The 22,081-nt window shown below is 38.8% G+C and overlaps 1 protein-coding gene across 4 annotated transcripts in view; it reads left to right on the plus strand.

Annotated features, from left to right (window-relative positions):
* Positions 1-4,830: 4,830 nt before the first annotated feature.
* The window catches only part of PIK3R4 (phosphoinositide-3-kinase regulatory subunit 4), a 156,742-nt gene continuing 139,491 nt past the window's right edge, over positions 4,831-22,081 (plus strand). Inside the window, exons 1-2 of one of the 4 annotated variants that reach the window (XM_037845054.1) lie at positions 4,831-4,850; positions 6,018-6,791. In XM_037845054.1, coding sequence (XP_037700982.1) covers positions 6,059-6,791 — 733 coding nt within the window. In that variant the 5' untranslated portion in view covers positions 4,831-4,850; positions 6,018-6,058. The other 3 variants (XM_037845036.1, XM_037845031.1, XM_037845044.1) reach the window with 3 other exon arrangements.

Genomic DNA, 22,081 nt, shown 5'->3' on the forward strand with positions numbered 1-22,081 from the left:
TACTTAGCTAACTCTACAGAAAAAACTTTGCTAATTATGCCTAACATTTTAACCAATGTCTTATCTATAAAGAATCAAAGGAAAATCCCACCTTGGATTTGGTCTAAGGAAAAAGTTTTATCTACCTGTACTAGTCAACGAGAGGTCTTTAAACCATGAATTTGCCTTTGGGAATTAGCTGCTGTAATTTTAAAGTTAAACTGAAAATTCAATTAAATGTTCAATTCACCAATTTCAACTACTATTTCTCTGTTCCTTTTAACAAGTATTCATTGTTTCTATTTACTTGCCCTCTGATTTAAATTAATTGTGTAAAGTCACTTCTAATACTTTGTGGAAGAAACAGAGGTGGGGAAATGGTGGAGAATAAAGGAAGAAAGTAATTGGGTATAGGAATGGCTTGGGATGTATGGATTCTGCTGCATCATCTTCTTTCAGAAAGCTTTCTTATCTCTTGCATTCTCATTTATTCAAGAAAAGAGTTTCATCCAAGATTAAACATAATTGGAATCTAGCTTACCATACTCTTTGTCTAGCAATCCCTTTGTGTGTAATGGTAACAAGATCCAGAGAAGTAATAGCCAAATAAAGTAATTACCTATAATGGCTTCCTTCACCAACTACAGTACAATTCTGACATTACCTGGAGTTAGGCCAGACTCCACAGGTTAAGGGCACATTTTTCCACTCCTGGGAGGATTCACTTTGCCTTCACTGACCTGACTTCAGAAACCAGCTGCAAATTCAAGGTTCCAGGGCTATACTGTTGCCTCAATAAAAACCTTTTATCCAATGATTTTAGAATCCATTGACCATCCTTGTGTGAACTAATTATTACATTGTAGGTTAAAAATGGCAATTTCCTAGAATTCCTTTTACATCTATTAGCTGGCATTCTTCTATGAGAAAATACAGACCATTAACTGGATGATGTTGTTTACATTAGGGATTCCTTCTACCTCTTTTTCTTAGGATGCAAGGAGAACAGAAACTCCACATGGACACATCACAGGATTGGAAGTGCAGTATTGAGGAGCAGCCCAGGAGAGGTAGAGAATGAATAGACATCAAGAAGATGAATGCATCTGTGAAGGTAAAGTTAACTGCTGTAGCGAATAAACGCCAACATTTCACTGGCTTAACACAGAAGAGTTTACTTTTTTGCTTCTGTTAAGTCTAATGTGGGTAATCCCTGTTTAGCAAGTGAACTTTCTGCAGGTCGTGATTCAGAGACCCAGGCTCCCACCATCCTGAGGTTCTGGCATCTAGGCAGAAAAGGAAAGAGAGAGTGAAGAATGTCATTGACCCCTTAACCGCCTTGTTTTGGAAGTGACCCACATAATTTCCACTTAAACATCATTGGTGAGAGTAGATGTAGAGGGTAGGGTGGAGCTGGAAAATATAGTCCATGACTTGATGCTACTTTCTAGCAACACTTATTTTCTATGAAGAGGACAATTAGCTATCACTGCCACAATGTGGCCAGGGGATGGACCAGTGTTTACTGGCTCTTTTTTCTTCTTGCTCTACTGGCTGCAGGCAACTTTTCTTCTTTTATATACTCTGAAAAGGACTAGATGAAATTGCTTTAAAAAAGTCTCTGTGGACAGTCATGATTGCTATTTCAAAACAGAAAAAGAAAGAAAGGAAGAAAGAAAAGAAGAAAGAAAGAAAGAAAGAAAGAAAGAAAGAAAGAAAGAATAAAAAACAAAAGAAAGGACGCCATAGGGTTATTATGGAGGGCACTGAAAAATATCTCATGAGTTATTTCACAAACTGTGTGGTAGGAAAAAATACATGAGGGAAAAATGCAAGGGTAATCTAAATTAAGACAGATTTACCACATTCCACATACCACATTATGACTGTAGTTGAATTTATTGGAGGGATGTCTAAAACACTTACATAAGTGGTATTCAGAATCTGAAATATAAACACGATCTTAAAATATTATCTGCTAGTTAACTGAGAGCTTTTTACTAATTCTTACATATATTTTAGAAGTTCTCAGCACTGGGACTTATGACTTTGGCCATAATGGTCACAAACCTGGCAAGGCACATCTACTGACTCATCAAGTATCTGTTAATGTGTACATGTGTCAGGTATTATTCTAGGTGTTGAAAATACTCTGGTAGATACGAATCATACAATCACTGCCCTCATGGATTTATAGTCCGGTGGGAAAACAAATATTGAGCAAGTAGTTACACAAGAAATCGAATTATTTCAATGGTAATAAGTGGTATGAAAAAAAAGTGCAGGGTCCAAGAGAATATATAATGGTGGACAGTCAAATAAGAATTTCTTGTGGTGTTGGCATTTAATCTGGGACCTGAAGGATTATCAGGTTTTGGTTAAATAAAGAGTAGAAGAAAGAGTGTTCTAAACAGAGGAAAGACTGTGAAGGCCTAGCAGTGGGGACAAATTTGACAGATTAGGAACAAAGAGAAGGCCCTACAGAACTTGGACTTGCCAGACCCCCGCAACTGTGTGAGCCAATTCCTTAAAATCAATCAGTCTCTGTCTCTACATATATCCTGTTGGTACAGTTTCACTGGAGAACCCTAACTAATACACCAAGCTAAGGATTTTTAACTGTACTCTAAAAGCAAGGAAAGACCTTTTGGAATAATATAAGCACAGGAGTCTCATGACTGTAGTTGAATTTTTTTTAAATGATTAAGATAGCCATGTCAGATATTAAAACACTGCACAATTATTAAAACAGTACCGGCAGATGAAATAAATCGCAGCTCAATGCAACAGAAATCCAGCAGAAAAGTCAAATTCATACAGGACATTTGTATATGATAAATATGTGCACATGAAAAGATACACAACACCAAAATCACATTTCAAATAACTGGGGAAAACATGGAGTGCTCATTAACAGTTTAGGATAACTGAATATTCCTCCAGAAAAAAAAATAAAGTTGGACCCATATTTCAGAATTTTAAACATTCAAAATGATACCATAAAGACGAAGAAAAAATCGGCATCAGGAGCCTCAGCATTCCCTGCTGCCCCTGCTTCTTGCCTCTGGGTCTCAGAGTGGGTATTCTGTGGGCCCAACCTCTCCTCAGCAAATGAAAGGAATTGTATGGTCCTGGAGGCAAGTGCTGCACTCCATTGTTCCAATGTCTTCCATGGAGCCTCAGGTTGTCCCCTCTTCACCTGGCAGCCCCTCCAGCTGCTGGTAATCTCCCCACTTGGACATTTTTCCAATAAATATTCTTGAAGAAACTGAAAAAAATAACTCAGCGGATAACCCAGTGGTTGGGTTCATATTTTAGAGATGGAATGTGATTATTGGATGGGGAGTTTGGAAGGGAGAGACTAGGGAGATGTCAAAGATGACTTGATAACTTCCTAATTTGTAGTTTGAGAAATCCAGTGGGTGTTAGCGCTGCCTACTGAGATGTGGGAGAAGGGAGGAGGGAATGTGGCAGGGATGACAAAAAAAAATTCAGCTTTGGGTTAGAACCTTTTGTGCTTCAAAGGATGTCATTTAGAAAATGAAGAAAACGATACACAGACTGGGAGAAAATATTTGCAAATCACAAATCTGGTAAGAGACTTGTATCCAGAATATTTTAAAAACTCAATAATAAATAAGACAGACAACCCAACAAAAAATGGACATAGGATTTGAATAGGTATTTCTCCAAAGAAGATATAAGAATGCCCAATAAGCACATGAAAAGATGCACAATATCAAAACTACAAGGAAATATCACTTTACATCCACTAAAATGGATGTAATAAAAAAGATAGATAATGTGTTAGTGAGGATGTGGAGAAATCTGAACTCTCATTCATTCCTGGCAGGAATGTAAAATGGTGCAGCCACTTCGGAAAAGTTTGGCAGTTTCTTGAAATGTTAAGCATAGAATTATCATATGGCCCAGCAATTCCACTCCTACTTATCCACAGAAGATAAACAATAACATACGTCCACACAAAAACTTATACATGAATGCTCATAGTGGTAGTATTCATAATAGCCAAAAAGTGGAAACAACCCAAATGACCATCAACTGATGAATAGACAAATAAAACGCAGTATAGTTCCACAACGGACTAGCATTTGGCAATAAAAAGAAATAAGTGCTGACACATAGTAAACTTGGATAAACATTGTTACGTGAAAGAAGCCAGTCACAACAGACCACATATTATATACCATATACACTAAATATTCAGAATAGGAAAATCTATAGAGAGACAGAAAGTAGATTAGTGATAGTCTAGGGCTGAGGTGCGGGGTGAGGGAGTATGGGGGGCGGAAATGGGGAGTGACTGTTACAGATTATAAGGTTTTGTTTTGGGATAATGGAAATGTTTTAAAACTGGATTATGGGGATAATTGCACAATTCTGAAAATATACTAAAACCCATTGATTTGTACATTTTAAACTGGTGTACTCTGTGGTATGTAAATTATATCTCAATAGCGCTCTAAAAAAATCTAGCTTTGGATATGTTAACTTTCCTAAATATGCCTGTGAGTTCTCTTAAAGAATTCTGTCCTATTCTGGCATACTGGGGATGAAGAGGGGTCCGAGCAGATTCTAGGGGATAGCAGAAGCTTTAGGGAATAAGAGGCAGAAAAGCTATTCCTAGATAGATTGTTGTCAGAGCATCTCATTTTCTTCCTGCAGCTGCCACCCGCACTTACTCGTTTCCTAGCAACCAGCTCCCGTCTGGGCGCTTCCTTAACCTCTCTTCTTCGTCACTTCCGCTCCGGGACCGGAGATGAGGTCACAGTCGGCGCTTTGCCGGGAGTTCGCTCGGGTTTGCTGTACTGGCAGTAGGTGCAGAGGAAGTGGGATTTCACTTATCCCTGGTAGCTTTCTTTCTCTCCCACTTTCCAACCCCGCCCGCGCCTGGTGGTGAGGGCCTCGAGGCGGGCTCGGAGGTGTTTAGAGAGCGAGCCTGGCATCGCGTGAGAGGAGGGCAAGGCCCTGGGAACGCGCCGCCGCGCAGGCAGGGTCGGAAGCTGGCGGGGGCAACTCCTGGGTATCTGTAGAGTCTCTTTAGCGTGGCTGCGTCTCTTCTGCGGCCCCGACAGCCTCCTGTGAGCTTTCCCACTCCCCCCCTCCGCTCCCACGGACCGTCGGGTTCCGGGACTTTTCTGTGCCCGATACCCCCCACTCCCCACCCCATCCCATCTCCTGCACTTGAAGAAGGACCCCTCTACTGGAGGCGACTCGCCTGGCTGCTGACGCGGTTTTCTTCTCCCGCAGACCGCACATGCCCTGAAGTGGCTTGCCATGACCCTCGTGTGAACTTGTGAGAGATTTTTGACAGTTTCTAGAGGCCTATGGTAAATGTTTATAAGTGCGCATGGCCGTGTGTGTATCTGTGGCTATCTGCAAAACCTGAGCTTGGAGAACCCTAGTCTGCATTTGGCAAGTGTCTTTCTTCTTAATATTAACTCCTCTGGCAGGGTTTTCTCCATCATTGTTGCATATCAGGGAAGTTTGTGCCTTTTATTAGCTGGATAGAAAGTCACCCTGGAATTAGCCTGGAAGGGCTGAGGAAATTCTTTTGGATCTTAGCCTGAACTTTGTTGGAGTTAAATGACCTATTTGTATTAGGTGATTCTGAGTTCAGTTTTGAGTTTTTAACCATCTGCAGGAAAACTACAGGTTCTTTTTAGACAAGGGCTGTGTCATATAGTACTGTTATGACTATTCGCCCAAACACGATACTGAGTATGTAGTAAGACCATTAATATTTTAAATTTAAATATCAGAAAATACACATTCTAATATTTTTCAACTGAATATTGAAGGAGCCTATTGAAATATATTTTAGATCCTGGGAAGGAAAAATAAAATAAGATCTTTTTTAGATAAATGTGCCTGAAGTTCAGAGGCTGTCTGGAAGGCTAGGGACAATGCTCTCAGTTGAAAAGAAATATAGTGCATATTTATTCTTGGAAGAGACCAAATGAATAATGGTATTTCATGCTTCTTTGTTTCTTTTCTTTTTTTTTCTGTTTTTGTAGATATTGTATCCTAATTTTCTGACCCAGTGGTGCTTGCCATTATGGGAAATCAGCTTGCTGGCATTGCTCCTTCCCAGATCCTTTCTGTGGAGAGTTATTTCTCAGACATCCATGACTTTGAATATGATAAGAGCCTGGGGAGTACTCGTTTTTTTAAAGTTGCTCGAGCAAAGCACCGTGAAGGCCTGGTGGTTGTGAAGGTCTTTGCCATTCAGGATCCCACATTGCCTTTAACCAGCTATAAACAAGAGCTGGAGGAACTGAAAATCAGGCTTCATTCTGCACAGAACTGTCTGCCTTTCCAGAAAGCGTCAGAAAAAGCATCTGAGAAAGCAGCCATGCTGTTTAGGCAGTATGTGCGAGACAACCTCTATGATCGCATCAGTACTCGCCCATTCTTAAATAACATTGAGAAGCGCTGGATTGCTTTCCAGGTTCTGACAGCTGTGGACCAAGCACACAAATCTGGAGTCCGTCATGGAGACATCAAGACTGAAAATGTGATGGTCACTAGTTGGAATTGGGTTCTTCTAACTGATTTTGCCAGTTTTAAACCCACTTATCTTCCAGAGGATAACCCAGCAGATTTCAACTATTTTTTTGATACTTCACGGAGGAGAACTTGCTATATTGCTCCTGAACGTTTTGTTGATGGTGGTATGTTTGCCACTGAGTTAGAATACATGAGAGATCCATCCACTCCACTTGTAGACTTAAATAGTAATCAGAGAACAAGAGGAGAGTTGAAGAGAGCAATGGACATCTTTTCTGCAGGTATTTGAGTTGGTCAGGTTTGTTAAGGGGGGATGTGTGTGTATATGTTTTAGCTGTTGAGCATAGCAAGGTGGCTTTTTTTAAGTCACTAATTTCTAAACTCGTCCTCATATACTTTCAGGTAGATGGAGCATTCATTCATTGAGAATGTTTAAGTACTTAGAAGATGCCAAGAGCAGTTCATTCAAACATTCAAGAAATATTTGAATGCTTGCTTCTACTGTATGTGTCAGGCAGTGTCTTAAGTACAGAGTACATAGATGGATAATACGGAAAAGCTCCTTTCAAGGAGCTTACACATTAACATGGAGATAGACATTAAAAAATGAGATTTCAGTGCATTGTGGTTTGCATTGGTGATGATGAGAAACACAGGTTGCTGCTATAGGGACACGTAAATACTTAAATTAGTCTAGGTTGTGATGATGGCTGGAGAGGTGGGATCAGGAAAGGCCCCCTATTGGAAGATGACATTTAAACCCAGAACTGGGGGATGACTGGGAGCTAGCTTTGGGGGTAGTTTATTTCAGGCGGTGTGTTCTTCTATACAAAGACTTGAAGACCAGAGCATGATGCATTAATGTGTTAGGGAACTTGAAGTAGTTTAGTACGTCTGGAACATAAGTTATGAGGTAAGCAAGACCCAGATCACAAAGTGTCTAGCATGCCCATGCCAGTTTACTGGGACATTATCAGATAAACATTTTAGAAAAAATACTAACTGTAACATGAAAAGTGGATTGTGGGGGAATCTGCAATGGAGACAGGAAAACCTGTTACGAGTTGACTGCCCCAATTTGGGCAAAACATTATCATGGCTGGATTAAGGTTGCAGCAGATTTGGAGTGACAATGCAGAGATGTGTTAATGTTTAAGACTAGTTAGTAGGTAGAATTGTTTGGACTTGGTGGTTGATAGGAGGATGAAGCCAAGAATATTCTTTTTTCCCTGCTTGGGAAACTGGGTGTTGATGTTGGTCACTGAGATAGGAGACACAGGACAAAGAACCAGTAGGGGATGGAAGATGATAATAATTATCTTAGATACATTGAGTCAAAGGTGTCTGGGCAATACACAGAAAAGATTATACAACATGCAATTAGTTGGTTATAAAGTTTTGGTGCTTAGCGATTTGGGGTGGAGATAGAGATTTTGGAGTTATTAGGAAGTATGTAGCAAATGTAGCCTATGAGTTTGTAGCCACAGTGAGTTTGTGGAGAAGTGATTCATCAGCTTTTTTGGATCCCCTCACAGAATCTGATGAAATCACTCTGTTCCTACTCTACAAAAATCTTCCATGCATTCATGTACATTATTTCACGTACAGTTTCTGTGGGTTCACAGACCCCATGAAGCTGGACCATGGATTCCAGATTATCTAAGAACTTGGGGGATAGAGAGAAAAGAAGTGGGCTGAGGATGGTACCCCAAGGAAAACTTTATAAACTCTGGCATTGGTGCTATTTTTGGTAAACTTTGCAATGATTTGGTTTAATTTTTTATTCACTTGTGGGTTTACTACAAAGAAAACATCAGTTGAGCCATATTTTAGATTATTTAGGAAATGTAACATGACGTGTGTTTATCTAGGGGAATGAATAACAGTTCTTACACAGGATTGCTCCTGTTTTGGTTTATTTAGCTCACTAATCTGTGTGTCAAGATAATATTGAAGGGTGTTTTTTGAAAAAATAGGGTTAACCTGGCTGTAAATATAACAATGTTAGAAATGTAATCCATCAGTTTCCCAATTTTCTTGATCAGTGAATTTGTCAAAATTTTTCTTGAATCATTTTTGCGTTTTAAACTTACTATTGTGTAAAGTAGTACTCCTTTAACTTAGAAATCTGACCATTTTCTAGCTTCAGGGGTCATTAAAAGTTTTACAATTTCAGGGGTAGAAGTAGTTTATATTTATCCTTTCTGTATGCATTATAGTTTTGCAAACTTCAGCAAAATGCCTATGCAGCATTTATTTTTTCAGAGTCCTACATTGTTTTGTCTGAAGGTAGGCCCTTCCATTCCTTTGAAAGAAGTGGGTGGGATATGTCCATCTCCCAGAGCTTCTTGAAATTGATTTAGGGTCTTAGAATTTTGAATTTTACTTATCCCTATTTTAATGCATATTCATGGTTCCTGGATGCTGGTTTTGGAAGTGTATGTATTTTTTTGGCTTTGATCACTTACATGTTCTTAGTTTTGTGTGTTGGAGAGCTTTTATTCATTACTTGCCAAATATTTGAGTGCCTATTATGTATGAGGCACTATGTTAGGTAGGTGCTGGTAATACAGTTATGAGTAAGACTGATAAATTTTTGCTTTCATGGAGTTTACATTCTAGTGGGGTGGGGGTTGGGGGAAGAGAGAATAAACAAATAAGTGTGAAAGTTCATTTCCCTTTGTGGTAAGTGCTGTGGCATAGCAGGGTGATGTAGTTGAAGAAAAGACTGGTGAGGGGCTATTAATTTTAGATAAGATGGTCAAGGAAGGCCTCTCAGAGAAGGTAAATTTTTGAGCTGAGATCTGAATGATACGCGGTACTCAGTGTTGATAGTGACAATTTGTTGTTCCCTAGGAAATACCACCCAATAATACTTTTTCCAGAATAAGACTCCAGAAGTTGCAGAGAAAAAAAATCCTATATTCATCGCCATTTAGTTATACAGTCATATGTAACTTAAAAAAAAAAAAATACAAAGCTGTTTATTTGGAAATAATTTAAAACTTACGAACTTTAAAAAGTTGTAAACTTTCAAACTTGCAAAAAAAAAAAATAGTACGGAGAGCTTCCATATGTATGCCCTTTACCCAGATTCATCTATCGTTAATATTTTGCCTCAATTGCTTTATCATTATCTTTCCTTTCTTCCCTCCCATATAATACACACCCAGACAGGATTTTTTCCTGAATGTTGAGGGTTAGTTATGTACATCAGGGCTCTCTACCTCTAAATACTTCAATGTGTATTTCCTAAGATTAGGGATGGTCTCTTACATACCACAGTGTAGTTATCAACTGCAGTAAATTTAACATTGGTGTGTTACTTTTATTTGATTTGCAGTTTTTGTTCTAATTTTGTGTTTGTATGTGTCAGGCACTTTCCTAGGTACAGAGGACATAGATAGATAATATATATGCCTCTTTTCAAGGAGCTTACCACATTAATATTGAGATAGATACTAAAAAATGAAATTTCAATGCAATGTGGCTTGCTGTTGTGGTGAGAAACATGGGATGTTGTTATAGGAAACACACAAATAGATATTTAAATTAGTCTTATAGCATTTTCCCTTTCCAGGACAGGATCCATTATAGGGTCAGGTGTTGCATTTAGTTGTTGTCTCTTCGGTCATCTTTGATATGGAACATTTCCATAAGCTTTCTTTGACATTATTTTTTTTATTAGGATAGTTGTAGGTTTTCGGAAAAATTATGCATAAAATATCGAGTTCCCATATATCACCTTATGGTTAACACCTTGCATTAGTGTGGTGAATTTGTTACAATTGTTGAAAGAACATTTTCAAAATTGTACTATTAATTATAGTCCTGGGTTTAACTTAGGGTTCACTGTGCTGTGTAGTCCTACTTTTTTTTTTTTTTAATTTTTATTCTAGTAACATATACAACTTAAAGTTTCCCCTTTTAACCACATTCATATATATAATTCAGTGCTGTTACTTACATTCACGAGTTGTGCTACCATCACCACCATCCATTACCAAAACTCCTCTATCAACCCAGATAGAAACTTTGCATAATTTAAGCATTAACTCCCGAATCCCTGACCCCACCCTGGTCCCTGGTAACCTATATTCTAGTTTCTGGCTCTGTGAGTTTGCTTATTCATGTTATTTCTTATCACAGAGCTCATACAATATGTGTCCTTTTGTGTCTGACTTATTTTACTCAACAAGATATCTTCAGGCTTTATCCATGTTGTCGTATATATCAGAACTTTATTCCTTTTTACGGCTGAATAATATTCCATCATATCTATATATCACATTTTGTTTATCATTCATTGGTCGATGGACATTTGGGTTGCTTATGTCTTTTGGTAATTGTGAATAATGCTAGTGTGAATACTGGTGTGTAAATACATGTTTGAATCCCTGCTTTCAATTCTTTTTTTTTCTTTTTCTGTGATGCCAGTTATTATTTTTTTAATTGAGATTGTTAGCATACCATACAATTACCCAAAGTTCCAAAGTGTATAATCAGTTGCCCATGGTACTGTCATACAGCTGTGTATCCATCACCACAATTATTTTTTTTTTCAATTTTTAGAACATTTTCTTTACCCTAGAAAAGAAATAAAGACAAAAAAAGGAAATGCCAATCCTCCCATACCCCTAACCACCTACCCCCCCTTCCATTATTGATTCATAGTTTTGGTATAGTACATTTGTTACTGTTGATGAAAGAATGTTAAAATACTACTATCTGTAGTATATAGTTCGCAATAGGTATATATTTTTTCCTGTATGCCCCTCTATTATTAACTTCTAGTTATAGTGTCATACATTTGATCTAGTTCATGAGAGAGAGATTTCTAATATTTGTACAGTTAATCACGGACATCGTCACCATGAGATTCACTGCTTTATACATTCCCATTTTTTAACCTCCAACTTTCCTTCTGGTGACAAACGTGACTCTGAGCTTACCCTTTTCCACCACCTTCACACACCATTCAGCACTGTTAGTTATTCTCACAATGTGCTACCATCACCTCTGTCCATTTCCAAACATGTGAGTTCATCCTAGTTGAACATTCTGCTCATAATAAGCAACCGCTCCCTATTCTTTAGCCTCATTCTATATCCTGGTAACTTATATCCCATGTCTATGAGTTTACATGTTATAATTAGTTTGTATCAGTGAGATCCTGCAATATTTGTCCTTATACATCTGTCTTATTTCACTCAGTATAGTGCCCTCAAGGTTTCTTCATAAAACCATTTTTTTTTAAGATGGTTTTGTTCACACACCATACATTCCGACCTAAGTAAACAATTGTTGGTTCCCTGTAAAGTCATGTATTTATGTATTCAGCACCATCGTTGCTATATGAGGACATCTCCATTTCTTCTGCAAAGAAGGAGGACAAGTCAAATAAGGTAGAGAGACAAAAGAAAAAGAAAAAATACAGAAAGAGACAGAGACAGAGAGAGAAAGAGAGAGAGAGAGAGAACATGACAGCTAGAAAGCAGCAAAAGGAAAGATAGCATTAACCTAAAGTAGAATAAAGAGTCAGACAACATCACCAATGCCAAGAGTCCCCTACCCCACCCCTAAGCGCCCCCCCCATATGCATTTGACTTTGGTATATTGCCTTTGTTATATTAAAGGAAGCATAATACAGTGTTTCTGTTAATTATAGTCTCTAGCTTGCATTGATTGTATTTCCTCCATCCCACACTATTTTTAACATATTGCAATGTTGACATTCACTTGTTCTACCTCATGTAGAAACATATTTATACCTTTTATTACAATTGTTGAGTGCCCTGATTTCAGTGAGTTATACAGCCCCAGTCTTTATCTTTTATCTTGCGTTCTGGTGTCCCAGTGGTCCTAACCTTCCTCTTTCAACCATGCTCACAGTCATCTTTGTTCATTGTACTTACATTGCTGTGCTACTATCTTCCAGAGTTGTTTTCCAAACCTCTCACTCCTGTCTTTTCCTTTCTGTCTGCAGTGCTTCCTTTAGTGTCTCCTGTAGAGCAGGTATCTTGTTCACAAACTCTCTCATTGTCTGTTTGTCAGAGAATATTTTAAGCTCTCCCTCATATTTGAAGGACATTTTGCCAGATACAGGATTCTTGGTTGGTGGTTTTTCTCTTTCAGTATCTTAAATATATCACTCCACTTCCTTCTTGCCTCCATAGTTTCTATTGAGAAATCTGTGTATAATCTTATCAAGCTTCCTTTGTATGTGATGGAGAGCTTTTCTCTTGCTGCTTTCAGGATTCTCTCTTTATCTTTGACATTTGATAATCTGATTATTAAGTGTCTTGGCGTAGGCCTATTCAGATCTATTCTGTTTCGGGTATGCTGTGCTTCTTGGATCTGTAATTTTATGTCTTTCATAAGAGATGGGAAATTTTCATTGATTATTTCCTCTATTATTGCTTCTGTCCCTTTTCCCTTCTCTTCTTGTTCTGGGACACCAGTGACATGTATATTCCTGCATTTCGTTTTGTCCTTAAGTTCATGGAGATGTTGCTCATATTTTTCCATTCCTTTCCCCATCTGTTCTTCCATGTGTAGGATTTCAGGTGTCTTGTTTTCCAGTTCCTGAGTGTTTTCTTCTGTTGCTTGAGGTCTACTGTTGTATGTTTCCATTGTGTCTTTCTTCTCTTATGTTGTGCCTTTCATTTCCATAGATTCTGCCAGTTGTTTTTCCAAACTTTCTGTTTCTACCTTATGTACGCCCAGTGTTTTCATTATATGCTTCATCTCTTCTGCCATATCTTCCCTAAACTTTTTGAATTGATTTAGCTTAGTTGTTTAAATTCCTGTATCTTAGTTGAAGTGTAAGTTCCTTTGACTGGGCCATAACTTCATTTTTCTTAGTGTAGGTTGTAGTTTTCTGTTGTCCGGGCATCTGGTTTCCTTGGTTACCCCAATCAAGTTTTCCCAGACCAGAACGGGCTCAGGTCTTGGAAGGAGGGAACAGTATTCGGTTTCCCTGACGGTGTCTTGGAAGATTGATACACCTATAAGGCCTCAAGTCACTGTGCTTTTCCACCCAGCAGGTGTCGCCTGTTAGCCTGTAGCTCCAGACTGGTGTAAGTTCTTGTGGCCCTTGGCTGTTTTCCCCCAGCCTCTGGGGTCTGGTTCTGAATGGAAGGCAGGTGGTAGAGCTTGGCACTGCCTCTTTCCTCTTAGGGAAGATACACCCCCTAAGGAGAGGTCATTAGCATTTGAATAGTCTGTCTGTGCTATCTCCACCTTGTCTGGGTCAGAACGCTGGGAACTGAAAATGGCTGAAACTTTCTTCACTGAGCTGTAAAAGGGACAGAAAGCCCCCATCAGGGCCAGTCTGCAGCCACCCTCTGGCTCTCCAAAGTCAGTTGTCACCAAAGCCTCTGTCTGCTTGTTGGGGATTCATACCTTGTATTGAGCAGTCCACGTTTGTTAATTAAAATCCCAGTTGGCGCTCAGCTGAGCTATATTTGCTTGCTTGGAGAGTGCTGCTCTCTAGCACCGCGAGGCTTTGCAATTTGGGCCGTGGGGGAAGGAGGCTCCTGGCTTAGATCTGCAGTTTTTACATACAGATTTTATGCTGCGATCTCAGGCATTCCTCCCAATTCAGGTTGATGTACGATGAGTGGACAGTCACGTTTGTCCTCCTGCAGTTATTCCAGATTATTTACTAGTTGTTGCTGGTTGTTTATTAGTTGTTCCAGGGGGACAGACTAGCTTCCATTCCTCTCTATGCCGCCATCTTCTTCCGTCTCCCAATTCTTTTGACATATACCTAGATGTGGGATTGCTGGGTCATTTGGTCATTCTGTACTTAACTTTCTGAGGAACCTCCAAACTGTCTCCCAGTGTCTGCACCATTTTACACTCTCAAGAACAATGTATATGTGTTCCTGTTTCTCCACATCTTCTCCAACACTTGTAATTTTCTGTTTTTATTTTTAATGGTGGCCATTCTAGTGGGTGTGAAATGGCATCTCATTGTGTTTTTAAATTGCAAATTTTATTGAGATGTATTCACAGACCATATAATTCATCCAAAGTATACAATCAGTGTCTCACAGTATCATCACCTAGTTGTGGAATCATCGTCACAGTCAGTTTTAGAACATTCCCATTACTCCAAAAAGAAAAATAACAAATAGAAAGAAAAGAATAGCCAAAACAGCCCATACCCCTTATCCCCCCTTTACTGACCCCCAGTGTTGGTGTGGTACGTTTGTTACTGTTGATGAAAGAATATTAAGATATTATTGTTAACTGTATTCTGTAGTTTGCCATAGGTACCTTTTTTCCCATATCCCACTCTATTATTAACTCTTTCTACAAGTTTTGTATGTTTGTTCCAGTTCATGAAAGAACTTATTTATATTTGTAGTGTTAATCATAAACATCGTCCACCACAAGGTTCACTGTGTTATACAGTCCCATATTTTAACCCCTAGCTTTCCTTCTGGTGACATACATAACAATCCCTTTCAACCATATTCACCTACAATTCAGCACTTATAAGATTATTTATTACTTATTATTTCAATAACGAGCTCCTGTCACTTTATCCACTTCCAAACATTTAAGTTCGACTTTGTTAAAAATTCTTTACATATTAGGCAATGCTCCCCATTCTCTAGCCTCATTCTCTCTCTTGGTATCCTGTATTATAAGTTTTATGACCATGAGTTTACATATTATAATTAGTTCATTTTAGTGAAATCATACAATATTTGTCCTTTTGTGCCTGACTTATTTCACTCAGATTTATGTCCTCAAGTTTCATTTATGTTATCACATACTTCAGGACTTCAGTCCTTCTAACTGATGAGTAATATTCCTTCATTTGTATATACATTTTGTTTATCCATTCATTGGTTGATGTATACTTGGATTGTTTCCATCCCTTGGCAGTTGTGAATTATACTGCTGTGAACATCAGTGTGAAAATGTCTGTGTCCCTGCTTTCAGATCTTCTGGGTATATACCAAATAACAGAATTGCAAGATCATAGGGCAACTCAATATTTAGTTTTCTGAGGAACGGCCAAACTGTCTTCCACAGCAGTGGTATCATTTTACATTCCCACCAGCAGTGAGTAAGTGTTCCTGTTTCTCCACATCCTCTTCAACACTTGTAGTTTACTGTTTTAATAGTGGCCATTCTAATGGGTGTGAGATGGTATCTCATTGTGTTTTTAAAATTGCAAATTTTATTGATGTATTCACAAATCATACAATCATCAAAAGTCTACAGTTGTTCACAGTACCATTATATATTTGTGCTTTCATCACCACAGTTAATTTTTGAATATTTTCATTATCGCAAAAAAAAAAAAAGAACAAGAATAAAAATTAAAATACAAAAGAACATCCCAAACATCCCATTCCCCCTTCCATTCCTGTTATTCATTTGCTTTTTGTTCCCATTTTTCTACTTATCTGTCCATACACTGGCTAAAGGGAGTGTGAGCTACAAGGTTTCACAATCACAGTCACACAGTGTAAGCTATATAGTTATACAGTTGTCTTCAAGAATCAAGTCTACTGGGTTGCAGTTCACTCTTTTCAGTTATTTCCTTCTAGCTATTATAAGACACTAAAATCTAAAAAGGGATAGGTATATAACTCATAAGAGTAACCTCCAGAATGTTCTCTTGACCTCATTTGAAATCTCTCAGCGACTGAAACTTTATCTTTTTTCATTTCTCTTCCCCCTTTTTGATCAAGAAGGCTTTCTCAATCCCACAATGCCAGGTTCAAGTTCTTCCCTGGGAGTCATGTCACACATTGCCAGGGAAATTGACACCCCTGGAAGTCATGTCCCACATAGTGGGGATGGCAGTGAGTTTACCAGCAGAATTGGCTTGAAGAGAGAGGCCACATCTGAGCAACAATCGAGGTTCTCTGGGGGAGATGCTTAGGCATAATTATGAGTAGACTTGGCCTCTCCTTTGCAGGAACAAGCTTCATAAGGGGAAGCCCCAAGATAGAGGGCTTGGCCTTCTAAATTGGTAGTCTCCACCACTGCTTGTGAGAATATCAGTAATTTCCCAGGTGGGAAAGTTTAATATTTCCACATTTTCCCCCAGTCCCTCAAGGGGATTTTGCAAATACGTTTTTATTCTCTGCCCAAATTACTCTGGGATATATCGGGGCTTCACACTAACCTGTACAAACCGTGCAGATCCCACTCGTATTGAAAGTTCCATGTAATTATAGTGTTTGAATATACTGACCATACAAGTTAAATTATATAGTGTGCTACAGAAAATACAGATTTCGCACCCAATAAACATCTCTTCCTTTTGGTCTCACACAGAAGTTTAAGTTTTAAAACACCATCAATATTGTCCTTTAGTCTGATTTAACTTAGTCTTAACCAAGTCTATTTCGTTCATGTCTCTAATTGAAGTCTGATATCTTTTTCAGCTTCTTTAAGATTTGGTGTATGTAATGCTAACATTCTTAGCTGCCACTCTCTGGCTCTGAGTCTCAGGTGTCACATCATACAGATATCTGAAGTTGCAGGGACCTATCAGGTTATACACAAGAGCTCAGCATCTCAGAATTTAGAAATAGCCCTTACAACTCAGGAATAGATTTAACTGCTGTAAGAGCTTACAATCTAGGAACCCTTATCATAAGCCTTCCCCTGATAACCTGGGCTATCAGATTCAAGTCTAGAGTTTGTTCATTATAGTTAGTCCATGTAAGTGAGGCATTATAATGTTTGTCTTTTCATTTCTGGTTTATTTCACTCAACATACTGTCATCAGGGTCTGTTCTGGTTTGCTAATGCTGCCATTAAGCAAAATACCAGAAGTGGATTGGCTTTTATAAAGGGGATTTATTAGGTTATAGATTTATATTTCTAAGCCAATAAAAATATCCAAACTAAGGTATCAACAAGAGGATACTTTCACTGAAGAGCAGCAGGTGGTGTCCGGAACACCTCTGTCAGCTGGAAAGGCATGAGGCTGGCGTCTCCTTGTCCTTTGTTCCTGGTTTGTGTTTCAATATGGCTTTCTCCAAAATGTCTCCGGGCTTCTGTCTTAGCTCCTTTTTCTCAGCTTCTCTGTGTCCTTACTTCTTTCTCCCAGGGTGTTTCTCTCTAAGTTTCTGGGGGTCCTCTCAGCTTATCCAGGGCAAAGTCTGTGCTTCGTCTCTTAGCTTAGCATCTCCAAATATCCTTCTGTCCACAACTCCAAGCATCATTCAGTGTCATCAAGTGTCTGTGTCAGCTCTTGAGTTATGTTAAGTAATCCAGTAAGCCAATCAAGACCCACCCAGAGTGGGTGGGGTCCACAGCACCATGGAAATTATTTAATGAAAGGTTCCACTCTAATCAACAGATTAATCAGTCTGCGCCCACAAGATTGCATTGGAGAACATGGTTTTTCAGGGGGACATAATCTATCCAAACCAGCACAAGGTCAATTCACCTATTTGTGTACCTCACAACTTTGTTCCTTCTCTTAGTTGCTCAATATTCCATTATATGTATACATCACACTTTGCCATTCCTTTTATCAGTCAATGTACCCTTAGGCCACTTCCATCCAATGCGAATCGTGAATACTGCCACCATAAACCTAATTGTGCAAATGTCCATTTGTGTCCTTGTTCTCAGTTCTTCCAAGTATATGCTCAATTAACAATGTTTCAGGACCATATGGCAGATAACCCTATACTTAACATCCTGTGGAACCAGCACACTGCCCTCCAGATGGCTGCACCATTCTACTGCCCCATCAACAGTGGTTAGATACATCCATCTCTCTACATTTTCTCCAGCACTTGTATCCCTCTGTTTATTTTTTAAACAGTTTTGGTCACACACCATACATTTCCTCCAAAGAAACAACTAATGGTTCCTGGTATAGTCTCATAGTTGTGCATTCACCACCACAATCTAACTAAGGACATTTCCATTTCTTTTGCAAAGAAAGAGAGAAGAGGGAGAAGAAAAAAAGAAAAAGAAAAAAAGAAAAAGAAAAAAAAAAAAAAATAAGAAAAAAGAAAAAAGAAAAGAAAAGAAAAATTCAAATAAAATAAAAAGGTAGACAGCATCACTAATCCCATACCCCTCCCTTATATCCCCCTCTTATAGACATTTAGCTTTAGTGTATTGCCTTTGTTACAATTAATGGAAGCATATTATAGTGTTACTGCTAGCTATAGACTCTAGTTTGCTATGACTGTATTTTTTCCCCAATACCATCTCATTTTCAACACCTTGCAAAGTTGACATTGATTTCTTCTCCTTCATGTAAAAGCATTCTTATATTTGTATATTTAATCACAATCATTGACCACTCTAGGTTTCACTAAGTTATATAGTTCCAGTCTTTATCTTCTATCTTTCTTTCTGGTTTCATACATACCCCTTGCCTTCCTCTTTTGACCATACTCACAGTCATCTTTGTTCAGTGTACTTACAATATTGCGCTACCATCATAAAGCATTGTGCTGTCCATTGCTGGATCTACAGAATTTTCTTAAACATTGTATACTCTTTCAGTATCAAATGCCCAAACTCTGCCCTCTTTTTGTCTCCTGAAATCTTCGTTTCTACACTCTTCTCCAAACCTGTCTCTCCTGTCTTTTCCTGTCTGTCGGTAGCACTTCCTTTAGTATTTCTTGTAGAGGAGGTCCCCTGTTCATGAACCCTCACAGTGTCTCTTTATCTGAAAATATTTAAAACTCTCCTTTATTTTTGAAGGAAATTTTTGCCGGATGCAGGTTGGCAGTTTTTCTGTTTCAGTATCTTGAATATATCATGCCACTGCCTTGTTGCCTCCCATGGTTTCTACTGAGAGATCCACACTTAGTCTTATTGAGCTTCCCTTGTGTGTGATGGATTGTTTTTCTCTTGCTTCTTTCAGAATTCTCTCTTCATGTTTGACATTTGAAAATCTGATTAGTGAGTGTCTTGGGGTAGGTCTATTTGGGTCAGTTTTGTTTGGGTTATGGTGTGCCTCTTGGACCTGTAATTTTATGTCTTTCGTAAGAGTTGGGAAATTTTCATTGATTATTTTCTCTATTATTTCTGCCCCTTTTCCCTTCTCTTCTTCTGGGACACCTATAACATGTATATTCATGCAGTTCATGTAGTCATTCGGTTTCCTGAGACCCTGTTTATATTTTTCCATTCTTTTCCCTATCTGTTCTTTTGTATGTAAGATTTCAGATATTCTGTCCTCTAGTTCATCAATCCTTTCATCTGCCTCTCCAAGTCTGCTTTTGTATGCCTCCATTGTGTTTTTTAAGTCTTCTGTTGTGCTTTTCATTCCCATAAATTCTGCAATTTGTTTTTTCAAGCTTACATATTCTTCCTTATGGTACCCAATGTCTTCTTTATATCCATCATCTCTTTTGTCACATTTTCTTTCAGCTCATTGATTTGATTTAGAAGATTTGTTTGAACATCTTTAATTAGTTGTTTCAACCTCTGAATCTCAGTGGAGGTGTTACTTTGTTCCTTTGACTGGGCCATTCTTTGTGTTTCCTGGTGTGGCTTGTGATACCAGATTTTCTTGATTCGTTTATTCTGCATGTTGTTTTCTCTTTTTTGCTTAGGATTTTCTTGTTGGTTGTCTTTATCTCCATCTTTTCTTTGTTTCTCTCATTTGCCATTTGTCAGATTGTCTCTGGCCCCCAGTCTTTTCCCCAAAATCAGGAGTCCACTATGGCCTGCCACAGGGATGGGAGGTAGGCACTGGGCATCCCAGGATGTTCACTGTGCATTAATACAAATCTGCTGGATTCTAGTGGTGCTCTGTTTTCCACCGACTAGGAAGACCTGGGTTTGTTTTAGAGCCCTGCTTTAACAGTTGGGTCTTCTGTATTTCTCAGCCAAAACAGGACTGGTTTTCTGTACAGGGCATGTAGGCCAGCTCCTCAGTCCTAATCAGGGGTCTGGAGCATCTTTTTAAAAGTGTTTCAATTCCCTTGCACTTTCCGGACTGTCCAGCAGATGGTGCTGTTCAGTTACTTAATGGTCCTCAGGGGCTGCTTTGCCTCTGAGCACAGGCTGTGTGTACACAGTTGAGCTGAAACTGGGATTCCTATGCCTTCACTTTGTTCGCCAAAATCTGGCTCGACGTGGGGCTCCACCTGTGGCAAAAATACTCCCTCAGGTGACCCAGTACTCCATCCGTCCCCAAGGCAATGAAACGGCTGCTTCTTCCTTCAAGGGTGGGAAAAGGGCTTTCAGACCCAGGGCTGGAAACAGTCTCTGTTCATGTTTCCTCAGTCTCTTTGTCCCTCAGTGACCTGGGCCTTGAAATGTCTTCCCCTCTCTCTCAGGTCTTCAAATGGTGGGTGTATGTCTCACTGCTGTGAGAGATTTTATAGTCTGTGTTCCTGGTGGTAGGGGTCCCATCTGCTTATTCTGTGACTTTCCCACACTCAGACCAAGTCAGGTGAGAGAAGAGGATTGGCTGGTCCGGGATGGAAGATTCCTACCTGATATTTCTTCTATTTCTTCAATTCGGCATTTTCAGGGTCCTTCTCCAGTCTATATCCTCCAGAGTTTCAAACAATTCAGAATTGACCTTTTTTCATTGAATCTCTGGAGAGAAGTTTTCAGTAGCTGTTTACTTTGCCGTGTTGATGATCTCTCTTCTTCTCACTGTGGTTTTAATTTGCATTTCCCTAATAGCTAGTGAAGATGAGCATCTGTTCATATGCTTTTTAGCCATTTGTATTTCCTCTTTGGAAAAAGGTGCATTCAAGTCTTTTGCCCATTTTTAAATTGGGTTGTTTGTCTTTTTTATTGATGAGTGTAGGTTCCATTACATATTCTGGTTATTAAACCCTTATTTGATATTTGGCTTCCACATATATTCTCCCATTGAGTAGGCTGCCTTTTCATCTTTGTGACAAGTCTTTTGATCCCAAAGTATTCAGTTTGGAGGAGGTCTCATTTATCTGTTTTTTTCCTTTCATTGTTAATTCTTTCGGTTTCATGTCTAAGAAACCACCACCTACCACAAGATATTTAAGGTGCTCCCCTACATTTTCTTCTAGGAGTTTATTGTCCTGTCTCTTATATTTAGGTCTTTGATGCATTTTGAGTTAATTTTTGTATAAGGTATGAGACAGAGGTCATCTTTCATTCTTTTTCATGTGGATATCCAGTTCTCCTAGCACCATTTGTTGAGGGAGACTGTTCTGTCCTAGTGAGTGGAATTGCAGCGTTGCTGAAAACCAATTGACCATAAATATGCAGGCCTATTTCTGAACTCCTAACTAAGTTCCATTGATCAGTATGCCAATCTTTCTGTGAGTACTATGCTATTCTGATCACTGTAACTTTGTAATATACTTTAAAGTTAAGCAGTGTGATTCCTCCAACTTTGTTCTTCTTTTTCAAGATGTTTTTGGCTATTTCAGGCCCCTTCCCTTCCAAAGAAATTTGATAATTGGCTTTTCCCAACTCTTCAAAGTAGGCCATTGGAATTTTGGCTTTGATTGAGATTGCATTGAATCTGTAAGTCAGTTTGGAGAGAATTGACATCTTAACTGTGTTTAATCTTTGAATCCATGAACACTGAATGTCCTCCCATTTATTTAGGTCT

Source organism: Choloepus didactylus, chromosome 1 (genome assembly GCF_015220235.1).
Source record: "Choloepus didactylus isolate mChoDid1 chromosome 1, mChoDid1.pri, whole genome shotgun sequence".
NCBI classification, from domain to species: Eukaryota; Metazoa; Chordata; class Mammalia; order Pilosa; family Megalonychidae; genus Choloepus; species Choloepus didactylus.